The 18,820-nt window shown below is 43.1% G+C and overlaps 1 protein-coding gene and 1 long non-coding RNA gene across 5 annotated transcripts in view; one reads left to right on the top strand and one right to left on the bottom strand.

Moving 5' to 3' along the window:
• The window catches only part of LOC105286804 (IQ motif and SEC7 domain-containing protein 2), a 38,806-nt gene that overhangs the window by 1,272 nt on the left and 18,714 nt on the right, over window positions 1-18,820 (top strand). The window contains exon 1 of one of the 4 annotated variants that reach the window (XM_020034126.2): window positions 8,551-8,688. The exons of 1 other annotated variant lie outside the window; for it this stretch is intronic. Coding sequence is in view for 1 of the 3 variants with exons in the window: in XM_020034127.2 (XP_019889686.1) it covers window positions 9,192-9,211 (20 nt within the window). In the remaining 2 variants the exon portion in view is untranslated. Of the gene's footprint in view, window positions 1-8,550; window positions 8,689-8,747; window positions 9,212-18,820 lie in introns of those variants that run through there. 2 more of the 4 variants (XM_011352018.3, XM_020034127.2) reach the window with 2 other exon arrangements.
• LOC105286805 lies at window positions 5,384-18,633 on the bottom strand. Its single transcript, XR_003406321.1, has 3 exons — window positions 13,680-18,633; window positions 7,017-8,721; window positions 5,384-6,933 (listed from the first exon to the last, which is right to left on the bottom strand). It is a non-coding gene; the product is annotated as an uncharacterized LOC105286805 (long non-coding RNA).

Genomic DNA, 18,820 nt, shown 5'->3' with positions numbered 1-18,820 from the left:
TTTTCTGTCGTGTCTGCCGGATATCATAGAGCGAGCGAGCGAGCGACGTGATAGCCGAAGCGAAGGGCACACTATTCGCATACGTATGAAACGAGATATGTTCCTCGTTGCATTAACCCTTTATTTGACGACGTTATTCTCGTGACTTTCTCGCTCGTCTCGATATTCGTAAATTGATGGCATTTTTTTCATGTTGTACGGTCCCCTCGAATTAAATAGAAAAGACTATGATTTTATCGAAATGTGTTCTTGAAATTAATTGAGGTATGGGGTTTTATCATCTATCATCTTTCCTCAAGCTTGATTTAGTAGCTCTTAGTTTCAGTCGTTAATCACTCGAGACCCAGAACTGTCTTGAGCATCTCGTCGAGAAAGAACCGATTTTCCCAAATCTGCCAAGGACTGTAGAATCGCCGTATGGTGGAACGGACATCCAATGATTTTCATACGCTCTATCCGTTCGCTTTATAAAAAATGCGAACAATCGCGTAATCGATGAGTATTCGCGATGATGCATCATCCGTGAAGCTTAACCGTGTGTTTTATTTCGCTGGCGTTCGTTATTGATGTTTTTCTAGAGAACTAATATGCTACCGCATATGGAAGCGTGACGATAACGCGCGTTATCAAAATAAACGTAAAACAGAAAATTCCACGCGTTCGTTCCACCGCTATCAACGTGCAAGCGCGTGCACATACAAATTGATAATCTGCAACGTGGGAGGAGGATTTCGCGCTCGTGTCCATGTCATAGAATTGCAGATAGAGACTGCGCTAATCGCTGGTTGCTAATGCGACACGCGTTTATTCAACGCAAACGTGAAATGTTGCGCGAAACGTAAATTCTCCAGCTTGCGGTTTATGCCGCTTCTTCTCGCGCTCTGCAAACACACAAATAGCAGATAGCAATTGCAATGTTTAAAATTTAATTTTTTCAGCTGTACCAGTAGCAACGTACGTAAATAATAATTATTAAATTATAGCCGTCGCGCCACCACCAACTTTATTACTTGTTGTGCTGGAAAATGCGCTCATTTAAAAACGTTATTAGTTGAATAAACCCTCGTCGGAAGGAAACGGACCGCATTACAAAACCGTATCATACCTTAATAAGGATAACTCGAATGCGTACAGTGCATTCATAAGCGTAGCATTCCCCTAATGCATTGTCGTGAGAGTACGCGTAGGGAGTGGTAGACACAACGACCTGGTAAAGCAAGCGCGTATCGTTCATCTGAAAAAAGAGTACGCGCACAACGCGCAAGACGTTCCCACAAGACGTTCACTCTAGGAAGGATGTAACCGTGATACGTGTCGTTACACAGTGTATGCTGTAATAATAATTAACAATTATATCAGCCACGCTGTAATTCCTCGCGCTTTCCTACTATCAATCTTGGCCCTGACAGTTTACGGACGCGTAACGTTTGCCTTCTAACGCCAATTCGCTCATTTGATACCGCTCTAAAAAAACAATGAGGTCTCGTTGAACGAGATTCGAGATTCCGACTCATTTTACATTTCCGAATTATTTTTATATTTTACATTTGCGTTTACGTTACATTTATTAGGTCATTAACTAAATAATAAATGGGTCGCGTCAAGATGGCGATACAGATATTGCAGCGACGTTTTGGAGAGGTTTTTGTTTTTTAAAGGTTGTCTATAGTGTTATAAAATTAATATGCACAAGCTATGTTGTGCTGTCATGAGTACGTTTAGTTTGATTTATCTCTATTTAGATTCAGATCACTCAGTTAATAATTTAAAAATATGTAACACTTATATTTCTGAGAAGATATTATATCCACGGCTAAAAAGAGCGTTACATTACATTTTTTCGCATGGTTTGTACATCGCGATCGGCCGTTAGCCGACGACGAGAAAGAGACATCAGTCTGCGCGACTTAAAAGGGGAAAAATCACATCGTAAATATAAGTGCTTAGTAATCGCGGCGGCTAAAAAAGAGATCTTTGGGACTCCCCAGAGCAGCAGCGACCTTGGAACATCCTATTGACCTGCTAGGATCTCGCTTTGAAGCCGTCTAACTTTACGCTTGTGATTTAATACATCTGGGTTGCAGAACCGGTCCGTCCCGAACTTCGGAAACTTTTCATCCGAGCTCTTTATCTCGCGAGCGTGCGCGCGAGCGCGCGCCCAATTGTGAATATCGCATGTACGTGCGCAAAATTGCTGCTACTCGCAAAATGCTAATCGGGCAAACACGTGTAACGCAAATGACGTGCCTGATTTATTCGTTGCCCGCTGTCGACCGCTATTTCTGATGTCTGTCCAGACAGGCTATTTCCGTACACATACAAAAACAGATTCCTTGTGAAAAATGTTTTGCGCGACGTTTTCGTCCGTAAAAAGGGATCGTGAATGTTCGATTGCAACATTACACGACGAGGTCGACCGGTCACACCAAATATATCCCGCACATAATTGCCCTCGTATCGGGTGGAGGTTGAGAGATATTTGACACAGATTCGCACACTCGCCCGTGCGATGCATCCGGTATGTCCATTGTTTCCAGAAATTTATTGTGTCCGATGTCGAAAGGATTATACGAATTTCAGAGGTTTTGCGCGCGTTAGAGAGCAACGCATCCTCGACAAAGTCCGCTGAATATCTAGATAAGCGATTTCTAACATTATTGTGTTTTTCGTCTTTTATTCTTAAGCTGTCAGCTGTGCAAACAGTTTGCCTCGAACGTCACCGTTGAACAACTTCTGTCGTTTTACGTCAATTCTTATCAAGGCTAAAATTACAGAGAGACACATCATGTTTGCTTTTCTGTAAAAAATTGCACATATAAATGATAATAATTATATGATTGAGTAATTTAAGCACGTTTATTATAATATATATCGTTTAGAGCAGAACATTAAATAATTATACCTAGAATTAAGTAATTACCTACATGACGATGTATTTCGTGTTGATGAAGATCGAAACATCGTCGTTTGTCGATTTTGTGCAGGAAGAGCTGTTTCCAGTCCTTGAAGGTTAAGTGCTTCTTTTGTGATCTTGCATATTCTTCGACAAATGATCGCTGTAACGCCTACCGTATGTTTTCTCGCCTGTAGCAAAAGAACGGTCACAGCTTGGGAACACGTAATACGTGGTCGAAAAGAGATTTATGTTTCCCAGAAGCGTGAATGGCCAACATTCTGTCCTGGGTGTCTTCCCTTACATCTGGTACAAACGTGGTAAAGCGATGCTTCCACATTCAAACTTACTGTAACGCGTTCCCCTACGTCCATTTTCATGGTATTTTCTAGGCGCGGATTCTCCTAAAGCGACCAACAAGATTAGACGACTTGAGCATACCGATAATGCTCGATTTCCTCCGATCGCTTTAATTACTTGGAAGTGCTTTAAAATTACGTCCAATCTGTGCGATTATTGAACTGGTCGCTTTAAGAGAGCGTACTCGACGTACATTCGTTAAGATTGCATCTAAGGTCATGCGATGCTCCTTCGCGCAGTCCCCAGACGCTGATTGCATCCTACGAGTGCTGCTTTACCGTTCTTTTTGTCTTCATTGAGCAACATTTAAGCGCCGATTAACTCTCGATCGGTTATCGGATGTGGGCAAGGCTTCCACGACGATACCAAAGTTCAATTTCGAGTTTCTTATGAAACGATTAGCCGCGTCCCTAGCGTAACTAATTGACGCCGATTAACATCGACGATTGCGAAATCGCTAGTCATTAACGTAACGCATAACGCGCAGAATAGAGAAAGAGAGTGAGAGTGCAAATGCTTTTGTTGTCGCCTGGTGAGAGAACTGCGTGCTTCTCCTGCTTCCTCGCTCTGTCGTTCCAGAGACGGCAAAAATAGTTTATTTCTCTGTGGACCACTGCAAAGAGGACTTTGGTCTTTAATTCCACTTGGCTACCGCACGCGACAAAGTATCGCTTTGTTTAACTAAAATACTGAATTTGTGGGCTCTGTAAAGCTTCAACCACAACGTTATTCATGTCGCACTTAAAATCATATTTAATTTTAATTAACAAACTTTTGTTTCAATGACTCGTGATATACCTATATTGAAAAGTAATTGTTGTGTTGAAATCTTTTCTTTCCTGATGATTCTATCAAATCTTATAAATGTAAAATTAACTTGTTATCGAACTTGATTCTTCTTTTTTTGAATTCTGTAATATAAATTTAATTATGATGAATATTTTGATTTTTGATAATACTAATGTTCTTTATGATTAAGAATCGAAATTATCATAATTCTCATGTTGAAAAATTCAAACTGCTGCCACAAACTATTGCCAAGCCAAGCAATATTCAGTTCGCCACGAGTGCAGCCGATCGAAAAGAAATCGGTTTAACGAAAATTAGAAAATCTCAGCGAGTACTTATTTAGCAGTAGGCGTGGTAAATCGCATTACCAGATAAACAGGTTCGGCATTTCGGCCAAGGTTGTTGGTCGCAGCAATGGAGCGTCACTGCCGTTACTGTCACTACCGCATCTTCGCGTGTACATGCAAGGCAGTTTGTATTGTGCATCTCGGAGCGTGCATATGTGTGCAACTGTCGCCTTGTAGCTTTCCAGTGGCGCTCAATGGGCTGCACAAAAAAGAAAAAAGATGACGTAGAAACGAAACAAGTCACGAACGTGAACGAACTGAAGAGAGGTCTGCCTTGATTTTGTCGCACAAATTCGATATAGTTTACGTCCGGCAAATTGGATCGGATGTCGTTCGGAGATCGGAGGCTCTTATGGACTCTCTATGGACTCCGTAAATGATCCACTTATGCGCTTCTATAGTTAGCCGGCAGACCACACGGACTAGAGTCTAAATCGAAAGCTTCCATGACTACTTTTAAACTCTCCTAGGGCTCTTTGTGCCTGCAAGGAGCGGCATGTGCGTTCTTTCCCCCATACCGTGTATCACGCCCACGTTTGATAGATAAAGCACGCGTGCCGATCGAAATGCCGTGTCTCTTTCCCGAAAGGTCGATAAACGGAAGTGGGCACACGTGGTCTGCGAGTAACGATGCGTGAAGGACTAAAAGGTGCGAATTGTACGAGCCTTCGTAACGCTGTTTGACACGCGGAAAATTTCTACGTGTCGTCGCTGCGTTCACGTAGCATCCGCGTGCTACAGTTATTGTCGTATAATGTTGCTGCGCGTGGAAAACGGGAAATAACAGACCTGCCAACCGATAGAACGCACTGCTTCATATGATTTCTCGGTTGCTGCGCGACTACAATGTTCTGGAGCCATGTCTCTAAGATGAACGGTGATTTAAATATGGAAATAGGGCACGATTTTCGCTGCCTCGGCCCTCCAGCTCTCTCTCTCTCTCTCTGGCTAAATCACAGACATCTGTATAATATATTAGACTGCTAACGCTAGATCCTGAGACGCCCTGGAGAAATATGTATTGCATTATACAGTTATTACAGTTATTCCGTTATACAATACAAACATACATATATTTGCATATAGCTACTCAATATTTTATCTATAATATGCAACAGCCAGTTAGATACTTTTGATTTATAAGCTTACATAAGATAACGTGAAAATATCTTTTCCTTTATTTGACATCTTTAATATTCTTCTTTACATTTATATGCGGAGGTGAAACAGTGTATAACGGATTTTGCTGCTGGCTCTTGCTGTACATGATAAAATATTTAATAAGCATTTTATAATTAAAATTTTTATCTCTACTTCTAAAGTTCGTGCCACAAGGCGATAGTACCAGACCAATGCTTAACGAAAAACATGATTGAAACACATGGCGATATTCTCTGCAGAATCCTATTCTTGATCCTGCCATTTTATTTTCTAAAGAATATTGCTGGGTGGTTCCCGAGAGCAGTAAAAGCAAACGACCTTTTTGGCGAATTGCTCTTCAGAGATACAAATGACAAAATCTTATTTTGCGGATAAGGTTTAGTCTGGTTATAGATACATGCGAGGATTAAATGGATCGCAGCATCAAAGCCGGTCGTTTGCCGACTGGCCGAAATATTGCGCCGGAGTAGCTACTATCGATTACTGATTGGAAGTATTTTGGCTCAGTTGGATAGCATAGGATGGATATTCGCGTTTGGCGTGCGAATCTGGGGCACTTAGCCATTTCTAACCGAGTACGGTAGCAGGCGCTTCGAGTACCGGTTGATAAGCACTTATAAGGACATGTATCTCTCTCCGACTGTGCGTAACGCAATCAACATGTGACGCACAAAATCGTGTGTGGTGCGTGCGATACATACGGTAATATTCTCGTCAAAAACTAAATAGTAATTTGTCCTTTATGAAAAGTGTATTCAATGTTTTGGCATCTAATATTTGATAAGTACTCCTTGAAGAGGACTCTAAGCAAACTATCTGATAAATTAACAGAGAAATAATATTTTCTAATTTTGTTGTATTTTTATCTCTGAAAATTTGTATCTCTGAGAAGGGCAATTTGCCAGAAAGTTTATTTTGTTTTGCTTGCTAGTGATCAATATGGCGATATTTTCAATATAATAGGTCTGCACGAGGAACCACATCAATCGTACCTATTATCGAACACTCTCATAGTTCGCATCAAACTCGCGAGATATTGACATGATCGGCGGGAATAGCGGCGGGACACGAAACCTAGAGACAGGTGTGATAAATCATCAGGTCTCCCTGTCGGCTGTTGCCGTCGTGTTACGTCTCGGTGGGTGGTTTATTGTTGCATCGTGCTGGTGTATTGTGCACACCACACGCTGGTCGTGCACACGCGTACCGTTTGCACAGCTCGCGCAGAACTGAAGCGTCGAAAGATTCGTATCTGCGGTAGATACGTGCGGTGGCAGAGAGTTGCTGAATAGAGCGTGTGGAACATTCTTGCAGTTTCATTGACATATCGTAAAATCAATACCGCCCTGTGTGATCGGCCTCGCTGACAACAGCATCGTGACTCTGGAGAAAAAAGATTTAATAATAACCAGATCGTGTAGTCTGAACGAGTAAATGCGACAGTTTTATTATTTATTATTAGTCACCGAATGAGTGGTGGTTCTTTTAATATCCATGCCATATCTTTCTCGTCTCGTTGGCGAGAAGGATTTTGCAATCCTTTGCGTTCATCTTTGCAGCAGCAACAGCAGCAGTAACAGCTAACGATTCATTTACTTTTATTCGACGTGGCCTGACATTACCGTAGTTGCACTAGAAACGACGCGGTGGCTGTTGGATTTGGAGGATTGCACAGGGTTGAAACGGACGAGGGAGGAAAAGGTCGTGAGAAGGGTGGAGTGTCCTCTCCGCAGCTACGTGTAATTACGCGAGTGCTTTAATGCCTTTGGTCACGCGAGTACCGAGGGTTGCCGGTGTCTTTCTTTTTATCGTAGGAATAATGCAGTCCAGCGTCGTCCCCAAATTCATCTTGCGCTGTAAAGCACGAAACAGAGTTAGAGTAAGTAAGAGTAAGGGATAAATTATTATACGCGATACAAAAGCTACAGTTTCATTTTATCGCCATGCCCTTTGGCGCTTTCACCTATTTTATTAATACCTGCCTGGTCGCTTTGTTAGCATAATTTTTAATACGATTAACATTGCGGATACGTAGGTTACGTGACTGCAGAATCGCATTTCGAGATACGGGCGAACGTGCTTTTACATAGAGCCGATATGCAATCTCGATGAAACGTTGACGTCGTAAATACGAGAAAGCATCGCGTGGATCGTCGCGATTCCATCGTGATTTCCGCGTCCCTGTCTTCTCGCGTCGAAATCGGAGTTCACCGACTTCCAACGTGCCTTTTTTCCGACCCTCGTTTTTATGCTCGGTGAGCTCGGTTCACGGCTGGTTCTGCGCTCCGCTTCGAATGTACGATCGTTTAGCCGGCAATTAATGCGCTCGAGAGCTTTTCCGGCGCGACGTCGCGCTTGACGGACGGACGGCAAAAGGGAGGAGGTCGTCGTCAGCGTTCTCATCGGGATGTCGCGAGTGCGGGAGCAAAAGGCGTAGCTCTCCGTACGGAAAGCGGCAGCCGGGAGTCGGACGTCGGCGGACGCCGGCGTCGCGACGCAGGCAGGAAAGAGACGCGAGCGTCGTGCATGGGGTAGACGGCCAAGGGGGACGGAGAGAGAAGCTAGGTGAGAGATTCGTGGGGACAAAGGGACGTCGTCGCGTGACGGCGCAGACTCGGCGGACGCGGGTCGTCCCGACGCCTTCTCGCGTTCCCTTTGTACCGTGATGCTGCCAGTGTTCCTCCTCTAACGATTCACGTCGCGTTCTTTCTCCATTGAGGCTGCGCCGCGGAAAAACGGCGTCGCGACGCGCCTCCGTTCTTCCCTCGCGTTCCTCTTCCTCGTCCTGTGTTCGCTTCGTCGTCAGTCTCTCTGCGCGAGAACGAGCCAGAACGAAAATCCGCGTTTCGGTCCTAATTGCTGGTGTGTCGTGCGAGCGTTGCTGTACGCCGGTCTATCGTGCGTATGCACGGCTGCGGAACACACGCGCGAACGTATTTGCGTACGCACGCCGGTCACACGGTCGTGCACCGCGCGCGGTGCCGTGTCATAGCTCGAGTTCTGTCGTGTACGCGAGTGCGTGGCGAGTGCATAGCGAGTGTGACGACTGTATGCGTCAGAGTCCCTTCCATACGGCGGTGGACGTGGGTGTCGCGATTAAAAGTTATCCCGGCTTCTGAGGGCGATAGTGATCACCAGGTAGCTATATCCATATGTTCACCTCTGTCAAGCCTGGAAAGTAATTAATTAATTTTTAAAATAATTAAATTAACATTTTTATCTTGGAAAATAACATAAATATTTTGGTCTGTGGCATTTAACATAAATCTCTCTTAATTTTTGATGTATCTATTTTTATGCTCTCGTTTCTGTTATTGCTTATTTTGATTATTGGTGCTTGTTAAACAATTTGTGCAACACTATCATCCGTGAACTATAGCTCGACGTTAATCGCGCGTCAGCTCATTACGAAGAAATCCATGAAAATATATTATAAATGCCGTTCAAGCTGAGTGCACTCGCGTCGCCCACGCAGCAGTAGCACTCTGCGAAAGTGCATCGTGCTGGAGCTGCGGATTCGCACCGTAACGTATCAAGCATTGTGAATGGTGGTGCGACCTTGCGGTTGAAACGTAAAGTGCTAAATCGGCGAAAGATCGTGCAGCCATGGATAAACTGACGTAAACGTGCACCACGTGCACATGTTGCAATCATACGGCGCGTATGTAACACAGTGACCTTATTTCATAAATGACAATCTTGCATCTTTCAAACGCTACATTACTTTTTCACCGAGATCATAATGACTGATCGAAGCTGACTCTTTTTGCCTCAAAGCGTCTTAGCTTCTCATCAGGCGTTGTGACCTCCATGCACAATTTTTCAGCCGACATTTACACAAGTATGTTAAATTTATCCTAGTTTCTAGTTTTTAAAAGAGCAGCGTAACTTCCCCAAGAAATTCTACAAAGTGTTGTTCACGGCAAATGCAACTAATGAAAATGCTGCAACTGTCGTACTGTAGATTTTTGCGCGAACCGCTCATTGAAACTTTCAATTTGTACATGCGTGGGCGTCTTGCAAGGAGATAGTCGTACTTTCTACGAGTTTCCACGAGAAACCGCTCATATCCTGCTCGATTAAAAAGACAGACCGTCATGTTGATTATGCATTTCTGCCGTGAGCTCTCTCATTACGCGAATGCGCGTCTCGTAGCTCGAGGTGGATTACATTATGGTTTAACGACATATTTCTGCCTACGTTCTTACGCGCACGTGGGTAAACTTAGCATTAGGGGAACGGTCGAGGCGATCAAGGCGAGCTTCTACGTGGGTCGAGCGTGTACCACGGATGGTCACAAGACCTCGCTGTCGTCGTATTGCCAAATTGCCCGTGTATCCGCAGATGCTTGTGCTACTTGGCTCATTTACCGCGAATTATCCTTAATTCGCGCAAACTTCGAAGCAACCAATTAACATCGTAGTCGTAGCACAACGAATGTTCGCGTCCCTTATTGTAACGAACATCGAAAGATCTCTTTGTAAAGAGATGTATTATAAAGATGCAAAATTGACCAAATTTTTTTCACGGCCAGTGAAAGTATCGGACAGAAAAAAATAAGATCAACCATAATTCGATGAGCTCTCGGTGGTCGTTTCGACCAACGAAATCTAGGCGACAAACATTCCCTAAGAGCTTCTGTGGGATTTGCTGAGTGAAACTTGAATCTGTGCCAGCTCTTCGGTTCCTGAGTACAGTCCCGAGGCGTGATAAAATAATTGGGTTATTGTGAAAAAGGGCCAATGTCAATACCTGACTTGGATTTCCTAAACTAGGATGCGCACGTTCGCGCATCTCAATTACATCTTGCAATCTTAATGATTCCGATGTCGCCACAATCTGCGAATTCGAATAAACTCCTACAAAGTTTTCTGAGAAAGCTTTATTCGATAAGAAGCTGAGTATAACAATCACTTGATTTGCTATCAATTTTTTCAGCAGAAATAACAACGACAAACACAAATTAATGCAGTCGGAGCATACAGCGGTTCTGCAGCCAACATTGTTTCGGTTACTGCTATTGATTTTCTGCTGTTTGTTTCGTCGACCCCACGCACGATTCCACCCTTCTGAATCATTCACCATTACTTCTGATGGTGGTTGTGATGGCGGTGGCAGTGGTGGTGGTGATGGCGATGGCGATGGCATCGGGCAACAGCCCTACTTAATAGCGACGCAGCAGTCTCGCATGTTATTTCGTCACGTTCGCTAATTTCGATCGAAATGACTCACGCCCGTTTGACGACGACGAAGATATGCATTGTCGTTTATTTCGCCCGAACGGTTTGACAAAGCGTAACGTGTCTATTTCGCGAGCGACACAGTTACGGCGGATCACGGAAATTCTGAACCGGGCACGAGAAATTCGCGAAAATAAATCAGGCCGGTGTATCGCCCGTGACTGGCTGCTGGCGGCACGCGGAATATTCAACGGCGATGCTGTTTTCCAGCTCTGGCCCGTGAAATAGAACGCGCGCGTCTCGCGGCCAGAGAATTTATCGCCGATACTCGTCACCAATATTCGTCGCGCTGTATCGCGCTGGTATCATCTTTTTTTTCACCCCCATGCAGCAGTTTACGTTCACGTTCTACGAATTAAAGGACCGAGGCTCTTAGTGGGAGCCGGGCACGTTTGCAATATCGATCGCCTTGGAGTTTATGGGTCTGACGAGAATATACACCCCATGTGACTGCCACACGCCTTGGAGTCGATACGACGGTACGCATGTATAGTGCGTGTTTTACACGAAGATCTACTGCTGATTACCTACGTTGTTCGATTGATGAAGAAATAAAAGAGACGAAGGCACGCGATTTCGTTTTGGGCAAAGTAATATTCCGGAATCTTCGCTCGATAATACCTCGGATTACGTCACAAGGTGGGAGGAATAGCAATCTGGTGGGCGTTAATTGAGAATGTTTTGCTCATCGCTATCAGCTGCGATACAAAGTGCTGGGTGACGCTAAAAACTAAACGTTAAGAACACGTTCAAAGTATAATAGACACGTAATAACTTCCACGTTTGAATTATATTAAAATTAAAATTTTCTTTTTTATTTTTTTATAATTTATATCGAAAGAAATTTTTCTTCGGTGTTAATGATAAGATATATCGTCAATTCTATATATAAATGTGACTAACTGATTAACTTCAAGTTCCGATGACCGGCTGAGTTCGTATAAATAATCGGTGAAAGATTCGCGGTTGGCACGGCATCTTGCTTTTATGCGTACACTATCATATAATGATACAAGAGATAAGATAATGGTCTGCAATTTTGCTTCGCGAAGTTGCTATTGTTTGTAAGTTTCGCCGTGATCATTACCGTGTAATACGTGTAAGCGTTTAGCGCTTTTCGGTCGTTTAGTGGTTGGGTATGATGTGTTTTCTAAATGTGTGTTCTTGGAGGGCTCGTTACAGGTATAGACTTTTATATCTATAATATCCGAGTACATTTAGATACGGGCAAGTGAATGTGAAATGTGAAGTGAAAGTACAACTGATAGCAATCAAGTAGATATTTTTTTTATCAGCAAATGTATCATATTTGCGGTATTCTAATATATATTCAGGCTATATAGAGATATATATCGCTGGAAATTACTATATTGAATTCTATTTCCAGGAATCGCTATGCAAGTGCTCTATTACAAAAGTATTATTTATAATATTGAACGTTCCGCGTAATAATTCCCAGCGACGTGTCGATGACGCATCGGCCTCATCGAAGCTTTCATCGTATCTCATAAATTGTGCAAATGAGTTTGCGGCAGGAAATTCGCACGCGGACAATTTAGTGATCAATTGTTAACGTGACGCGCGCGCTCACATTGTTGACGCTATCTTTGTTGAATTCTCGCGAAAGTGTCTGTCATTTTAATCACTGAGATTACAATCTTGATCGACGTAATCAGTCGGAAATTGCCGGTGCTTCGATGTTCCCGTCGAGTTGAAAATTCATTTTGCGTCAACCGAGGACGGCTCCTCGGGCGAAAAATAAAACGGTACAAGTGGAACACCCGGTATGCGTGTCCGCGGAATTACTGCCCTGCAATCTCGAGCGGAGATCCTCGCGGCTAGGATTGGCATAAGCGCGCCTTAAGGCACGACTATAAGTAACCGCATCGGTGAATGGTACGCTCAGACTAGGTCAGTCCATAACTATCGCACTATTATAGACAAGGTCGTTTTCCCCACTCGCCGAGCCCCTCGAGTGCACGGCAATGCACCGTAATATGCATTGTTGTATAGTTTAATGTTGCGGCAAAAACAAATGGAACGACGCGTCTGAGATAGCCTTGCGCGCTTTCGAAAAATTCGCATCTCGTAACTGCAGTACAAACGATGTTACCGAGAGTGACGTTAAAACGGTTCGCGCTGAAGGATACTGGAATTACTGGAAATACCGGACTATTTTATGTGTGTCAGAGCGGACATTGTGCTAATCGAAGAAATTAAAAAATCTGCGATTAAATCGACAATTACCCAGGATCGAAGTAACTCCATCTTCGAGAATTGCGCGAAATCTCCACATTAGGCAGACACGAACATTATTTATTAGAAATATATGTAATTGCATTTCGATTAATTGTCTTTAATTGCAGAATTAAAGTTCACCAATTTAATTTTCGGTGAAATTGTCTTGGCAAGATTCGCGTATCCATGTCAAGGTTTGAAATTTTTACTTGACAACGTAAAAGCTTATTTAGCATTCCGCCATAAAATTATATTAAAGACTGCAACCTTTTAACCGCGCCGTGTAATTCGATCGTGACGCACCGTGTTTAATACATTTCATAAACGACGTTATATGCATATTTAAAGAATTTCCGAGCGTACTAAAATAAAAGGCATATTAAGCGCCATGGGAACTCCACACACACACGTATACATACGCACGCGCGTGGGTTCATCGTAATCACTATTGTGCCGGTAGGAAGTGCATAATAGAGCAGAAAGTGAGACAATCCTCTTCCTGAAAAAGCGATAGCGATACCACTCGTAATCCGCCAAGAACAATAGTGGAGAATCGCGCAGCTAAGATCTTACGGCTTCTCGTCTCGTTACGTGTACGCACACCTGTACGCGTTCGTCGTCTTTAATTGTTTCGAAGTAGAACTGTCTTACCTGTACGACCGGATACACCGGAGCGTGCACTCGCGTGGATAGGCCGTGCATAATCTGTCCGTTAACGTGTTGATTGCAGGCGCAGCATCTGAATACGTTCCATAGTCCACGGGCTAAGTGGATCGCGTAAAAACGTTCGTGAAAAAAGCTTTATCCGCCGTAGAAGCCATTCTCCCGTCGTCCAGCACTCGTAGCTCCATGCTGCGTTTGCTGCTTAGCGTTTGAAATTTTCACGTTACTTTATTGTAATACGTACACACCAATTACATACAAGAAAATCATAATTTTTTTCACTTATAATAAACCTCACGTTTTGCCACATAATTTAAGCGATTATTGCTTAAGCGTTTCGGCGGGTACCGATGCGTGCACAACAGCGGCGAGTGGTCTATTTCAATATCAAAAGAGAAAATGCCGAGCGGCCGGCTGGAAAGAGCTAAAACCGTCGTTGACTTGGAGCCAGCTTGAGAATATTTTCACATCGACGTAAGAATGCAAAGGCAACGAGCACAGAGTCTTTGGGAATCGATACTCCGGGAATAATTATATACTTACTGCTATAATTGATGTCGACGTGAGGTACGCGAAGAACAAGAAAATCCGAAGACCCGCTTATTTACTACGCTGGAAACACTTTTACAAGCCATAAACAGGCAGCGCATTAGAAGAAAGTAGATAACTTACTTTGCACGAGAGATCTTGTAAAATAAAAATGAATAAACCGCCGTCTGATATTCCGCTGCGGATGTGGTCGATTGAACCGCGGAACGAAATTAATGCACAAAAAAGGCGGAAAGAAATGTGCGTTATCGTACATAACTTTCACCAGTCGGACGAGCGTGCGTGTGAACGTGAGATAGAACGCGATGCTCTTGTCCAGTGATAAAGCGGCCACTTTGATTCGACGTCAGCTTTTCCAGTTTTGCGTCAGTCTAGGTCTTCTCTTCTGTCTTCCAATCTGACAAATTCTTCCGGTCGGCCGTGTGATGCTTGTGTTTCTGCTTTACGCTTATGTACACAACGGCAGTCGACCTCGATTTCCATCTATCTATGCCGGCACTTGAACTTCCTACGTTTATTTGATCGTACACACCACAGTGGAAATTGATTATCTATATACTGCGGTGTCGGCGAATGAATATTGAATCTCATTCGTGGTTTGACTAATACCACCTCATTTCCGTAATTTGCACGCACCGCATGCGCGAACGAAGATCGAATGCAACGTGAAACACTATTTCAAGCATAAACAATCGAGCACGTGAATCACACATCTAGTTGCTACTTTTTAATGATATCAAATCGTGGCAATTAATTATTTATTTCACGGACTGTTTGGCATTCTGGGAAATTTTCGAATTTTCACATTGTAATAGACAACAATGAGGCACGTAGACTTCATGAAAAATTAATTTCATATATAACGAGTCGGTTTTTCCGTCTCGGTTTCTCGTAGTCGAGTTAAAGGATATGCACTAGAAAAGTCGCATAAAGATATACACGTTGATGCACAGAGTAAAATCTGTGCTCGTCGTTTGCGCCAGATTAAAACGTGAAATTATAACGCACGATATTTATGTTCATCATGACCGTGCGGGCATGAGAAGATGAAAACTTTGCCGCTGGACCAGTTAAGTGATCGTATTAAACCGCTATCTCGAGTCCATGGTGTGCGGGATCGACGGTGAGGGAGAGATTGCTTCGGTGAGAGTAGTTTCCCGTGCCATGGTTCTAAATACTGATTTCGAGCAGCCAGCTCGCGCCGGCGAGAAAACCCGCAAATTTACGATCATTAAACTCGAGAAATTACCTCCTTATCCCGACGCATCTCAATTTATGGCAATGACTTGTTTGCCATAATTTAGTGCGCGTCGTTCAATTAATCCTGCATACATTGTTGTGTCAGTTGCGTTGCATGGGTCCCCCGACTCTGCGGTATCTCCGATAACGAATATCCATGCCGGACGTAGAACGATTTCGGGACGTGCATGATCGCGCCTGATGAACATCCGCGAAAATCAAAGCGGAAGAGGAATGACGTTGAGGAACGCATATCAGATACCATATCGACAGATAATTTGCAATTGGCTGAAAATAAGAAAACCGACGATATTGATTCGTATTAATACAAATAGCGAACAATTTAATTATCGAAAGCTATTAATAATTAATTCGGCGTTCAATTAACGGTGTGTATATTAATGAATAAAATGTAATAAACGTCAAGGGAGGAGAGGGGACGGAGAAGGGACCGGGAGGGTAGGACGTTCATGAAGAAGAACCCATTTTATGCGTTCCAGCGTAAATCCAGACCCTTCTAGCTTCTTCGCAGTAATGGATGCACCGGCTCGCGTCTCGATGTACATTTAAAAACCCCTCGTTACCGTTCCGACGCGGTGTATATTAGCCTCTCGAGCAGGTTATCCGAGCATAAGTGCAATTCAGACACGGCTATATCCTGTTGGTCGCGCCGGCGACCAACGCGATGCGAGACCGTGTTCTCTCGTCAAGTTGAACACCTCCGGTCTAAAGCGAAAGTCGAACGCCGATCTCTTTCGTTCCTCGGCCTCTCCTCACCTTCGTCCGACCTCTCTCGCTCTTTCTTTGCGCACCCATACTCCGATACACGTCTACCGTCTTTGTCCCGCCGTTTTCCGGAATATCCCCGATATCACCTCTCGTCTCTGTCCCTCCCTTGCTCTCCGTCTCCATCTCTCTCGTGCAATGACAGACCGTCTCCGCCTGGTACGAGCTAATCGGTACTCGTTATATAAAGCGACGACCGCGCGACACTGCGTCCAAGAACTCTGCACCCGATCGATGGAAAGGGATCAAGACTGAAAGTATCGATTTTCATCATGACGAGACGGGCAGTCTATGATTTCCGCAGCTCTGATGAGGAAAAATGATTTTAATCTTGACCGTTTTTAATCTTGGTCAATTTTGTCTTGGTTAATTTTGGTCATGTTATTTTACTCGTCTAAAATGTCACGTGAGTGAGTCACTTGTGTGAGACAAGATTTGGTTTGTATATACAAAAACCTCGATATTTTAAGTAAGCTTCTCGGAAACTGGAATTCACAGAAAATGACAATATACAGTTGGGTATCTTTATCAGAAGCTACATACGTGTAAATTAAACAATAATAAAATTCCAAGTCACTCAAAATCAAGTCGTGACAGGAATTGTTAAACAAAAGTTAAAAATCATGCACCTACATATTCTGTTTTTATTTTAAAGGTGAATGTAATTTCAGATCTTTGCAAGTCTTTTCTGCAAATGCTGCGTTTCTCTGAGATTTTGTATTTTCCTGCCTCTCCGATATGAGCGAAATCGCGAGCCGCACGAATATATCTTGGAACGTGACATAAACTATTTTTGCACTTACCAAAACGTTCTTGTTTCAACAAGGACAACGTGCGTCAGGACTGTTTGTAACATAACAAGCAGGAGAGAATGAATGTTGTTCTGCCGCTTCTTTGAGTTATACAAGGAAGAACTCGATTCGAAAATATATTCAGCGGAAATTTCACTAAATCTTATTACGTTACTGATTTCGCAACAGACACAACACAGATAATAAAATGCGTGGAATTATATCACATTATATCGTAATAAAGTTTCATATTATGTCATGTTCAATAATTAGGAAAATTGTTAAAATGCGTAGACGCGATCACTGAAGGAGTGAAACGCTGAGTAAATTTTATATAGAAATGGCTAGATAACAAATGATAATCGCAAGATAATAAGAAATGTAGGATTTTGTTAGTATTGTTTGATAGTGTGATAAAACTGCTATCCCTGATTAGATATAACGATTGTAAAAAGTAAAGCGACAAAGTAAGTATCACTCAAAATATTACGTGACGAATTTATCATTAGTTATATATAAAACGTTTACGAATGATTCGTTAAAAAGTATTTCCACAACGGTGACGTTTAAATGTTACATTTTACAAGTACTTATGTTACCATGGAAAATCGATAAGTATCTGCTGGTTTTATATTACTATTGCAGAAAATTGCCGTCATATTACGACGGTTTTATATTACGTTACACGTAAAACCGCCAATCGAAAAATGTAGGTTTACCTGGCATTCTTTGATGGATGAAAATTCTGCGGTAACGTACACGAAGTCAGAAGTCGTTATCGATATTTCGTTCGATAACATCTTTATGGTATCTATGATGGAACAATTATGGGAAAACGTGCCACAAGTGTTGTAACAAAACTTCGATATCCATATGAATCGGGCATGCAAAGCAGCGAATTCCGGTAGCGAGATAATTTGTAATTTCCGTTATCTGTGTCAGAGAAATTTTTATTTGTTATGCAATTAAGGAAGCATTACTTTTTTTCCGTATTTGAAAATAATAAATGTTATTCCCATTATACGTGCCGAGTTGGTTGATAAAACCAACGACTAAATCCTACTTGGGCATCGAAACGCAATCGCGAATCGAAGCGTAACGCCAGTAACAATGAGTGAAAGTTTCGTTGGCCATCTCGGCGAGAAAGCAAATGGAAAACGTCACAGTGTTTTGCAAGTCGAAACGTCAAGTCGCTACAAAACGTTGCACGACAGAAGCAGAATCTACCAAGAACTATAAAAACTCGATGTGCAATGATCAATCAATTTAAATTAAACCAAAGTCGAGTGAGCAAAGAAATCTATGACAAACTCTGCAATATACATGTACATATTTTTAAATAAAATGATAAAAAAAGCTTCATTTTTTTAAAAGAACATACTCCTAGACAAGAAACTGTTGAAACGCGGATTCGGCGATCTAATTCCGGTGTGAGCGACCCAAAGAATTCTATTTTCAAGCCGAAGACCGTCCTCTTTTTCGGTGGCTGATTTCATCTTCGCCGAGCAGACGTGGTCCATCAGCAGACCATTCGTCAGGAACGAGATGATCGTCAGATGGACGGAACATGGGGCACGCGCGCGTGGCGCGTCATCGTCCATCCGGGTTCTCGTTCCACGAGGAACGGAGCCGCACGTCGTCGTCGCGTCACGTCGCGTCTATCCGGTGGTGGCCAGCGCGAGGTGGGGTACGGCCGCTCGACGATGGCTTCGACGTGCACATCCAGTCCACCGGCGACTGGCTCGCTCAGTCAAGCTGAAACCG

This window comes from Ooceraea biroi, chromosome 3, assembly GCF_003672135.1.
Source record: "Ooceraea biroi isolate clonal line C1 chromosome 3, Obir_v5.4, whole genome shotgun sequence".
Lineage (NCBI taxonomy): Eukaryota > Metazoa > Arthropoda > Insecta > Hymenoptera > Formicidae > Ooceraea > Ooceraea biroi.
This window is presented reverse-complemented; position numbering and strand designations above follow the sequence as displayed.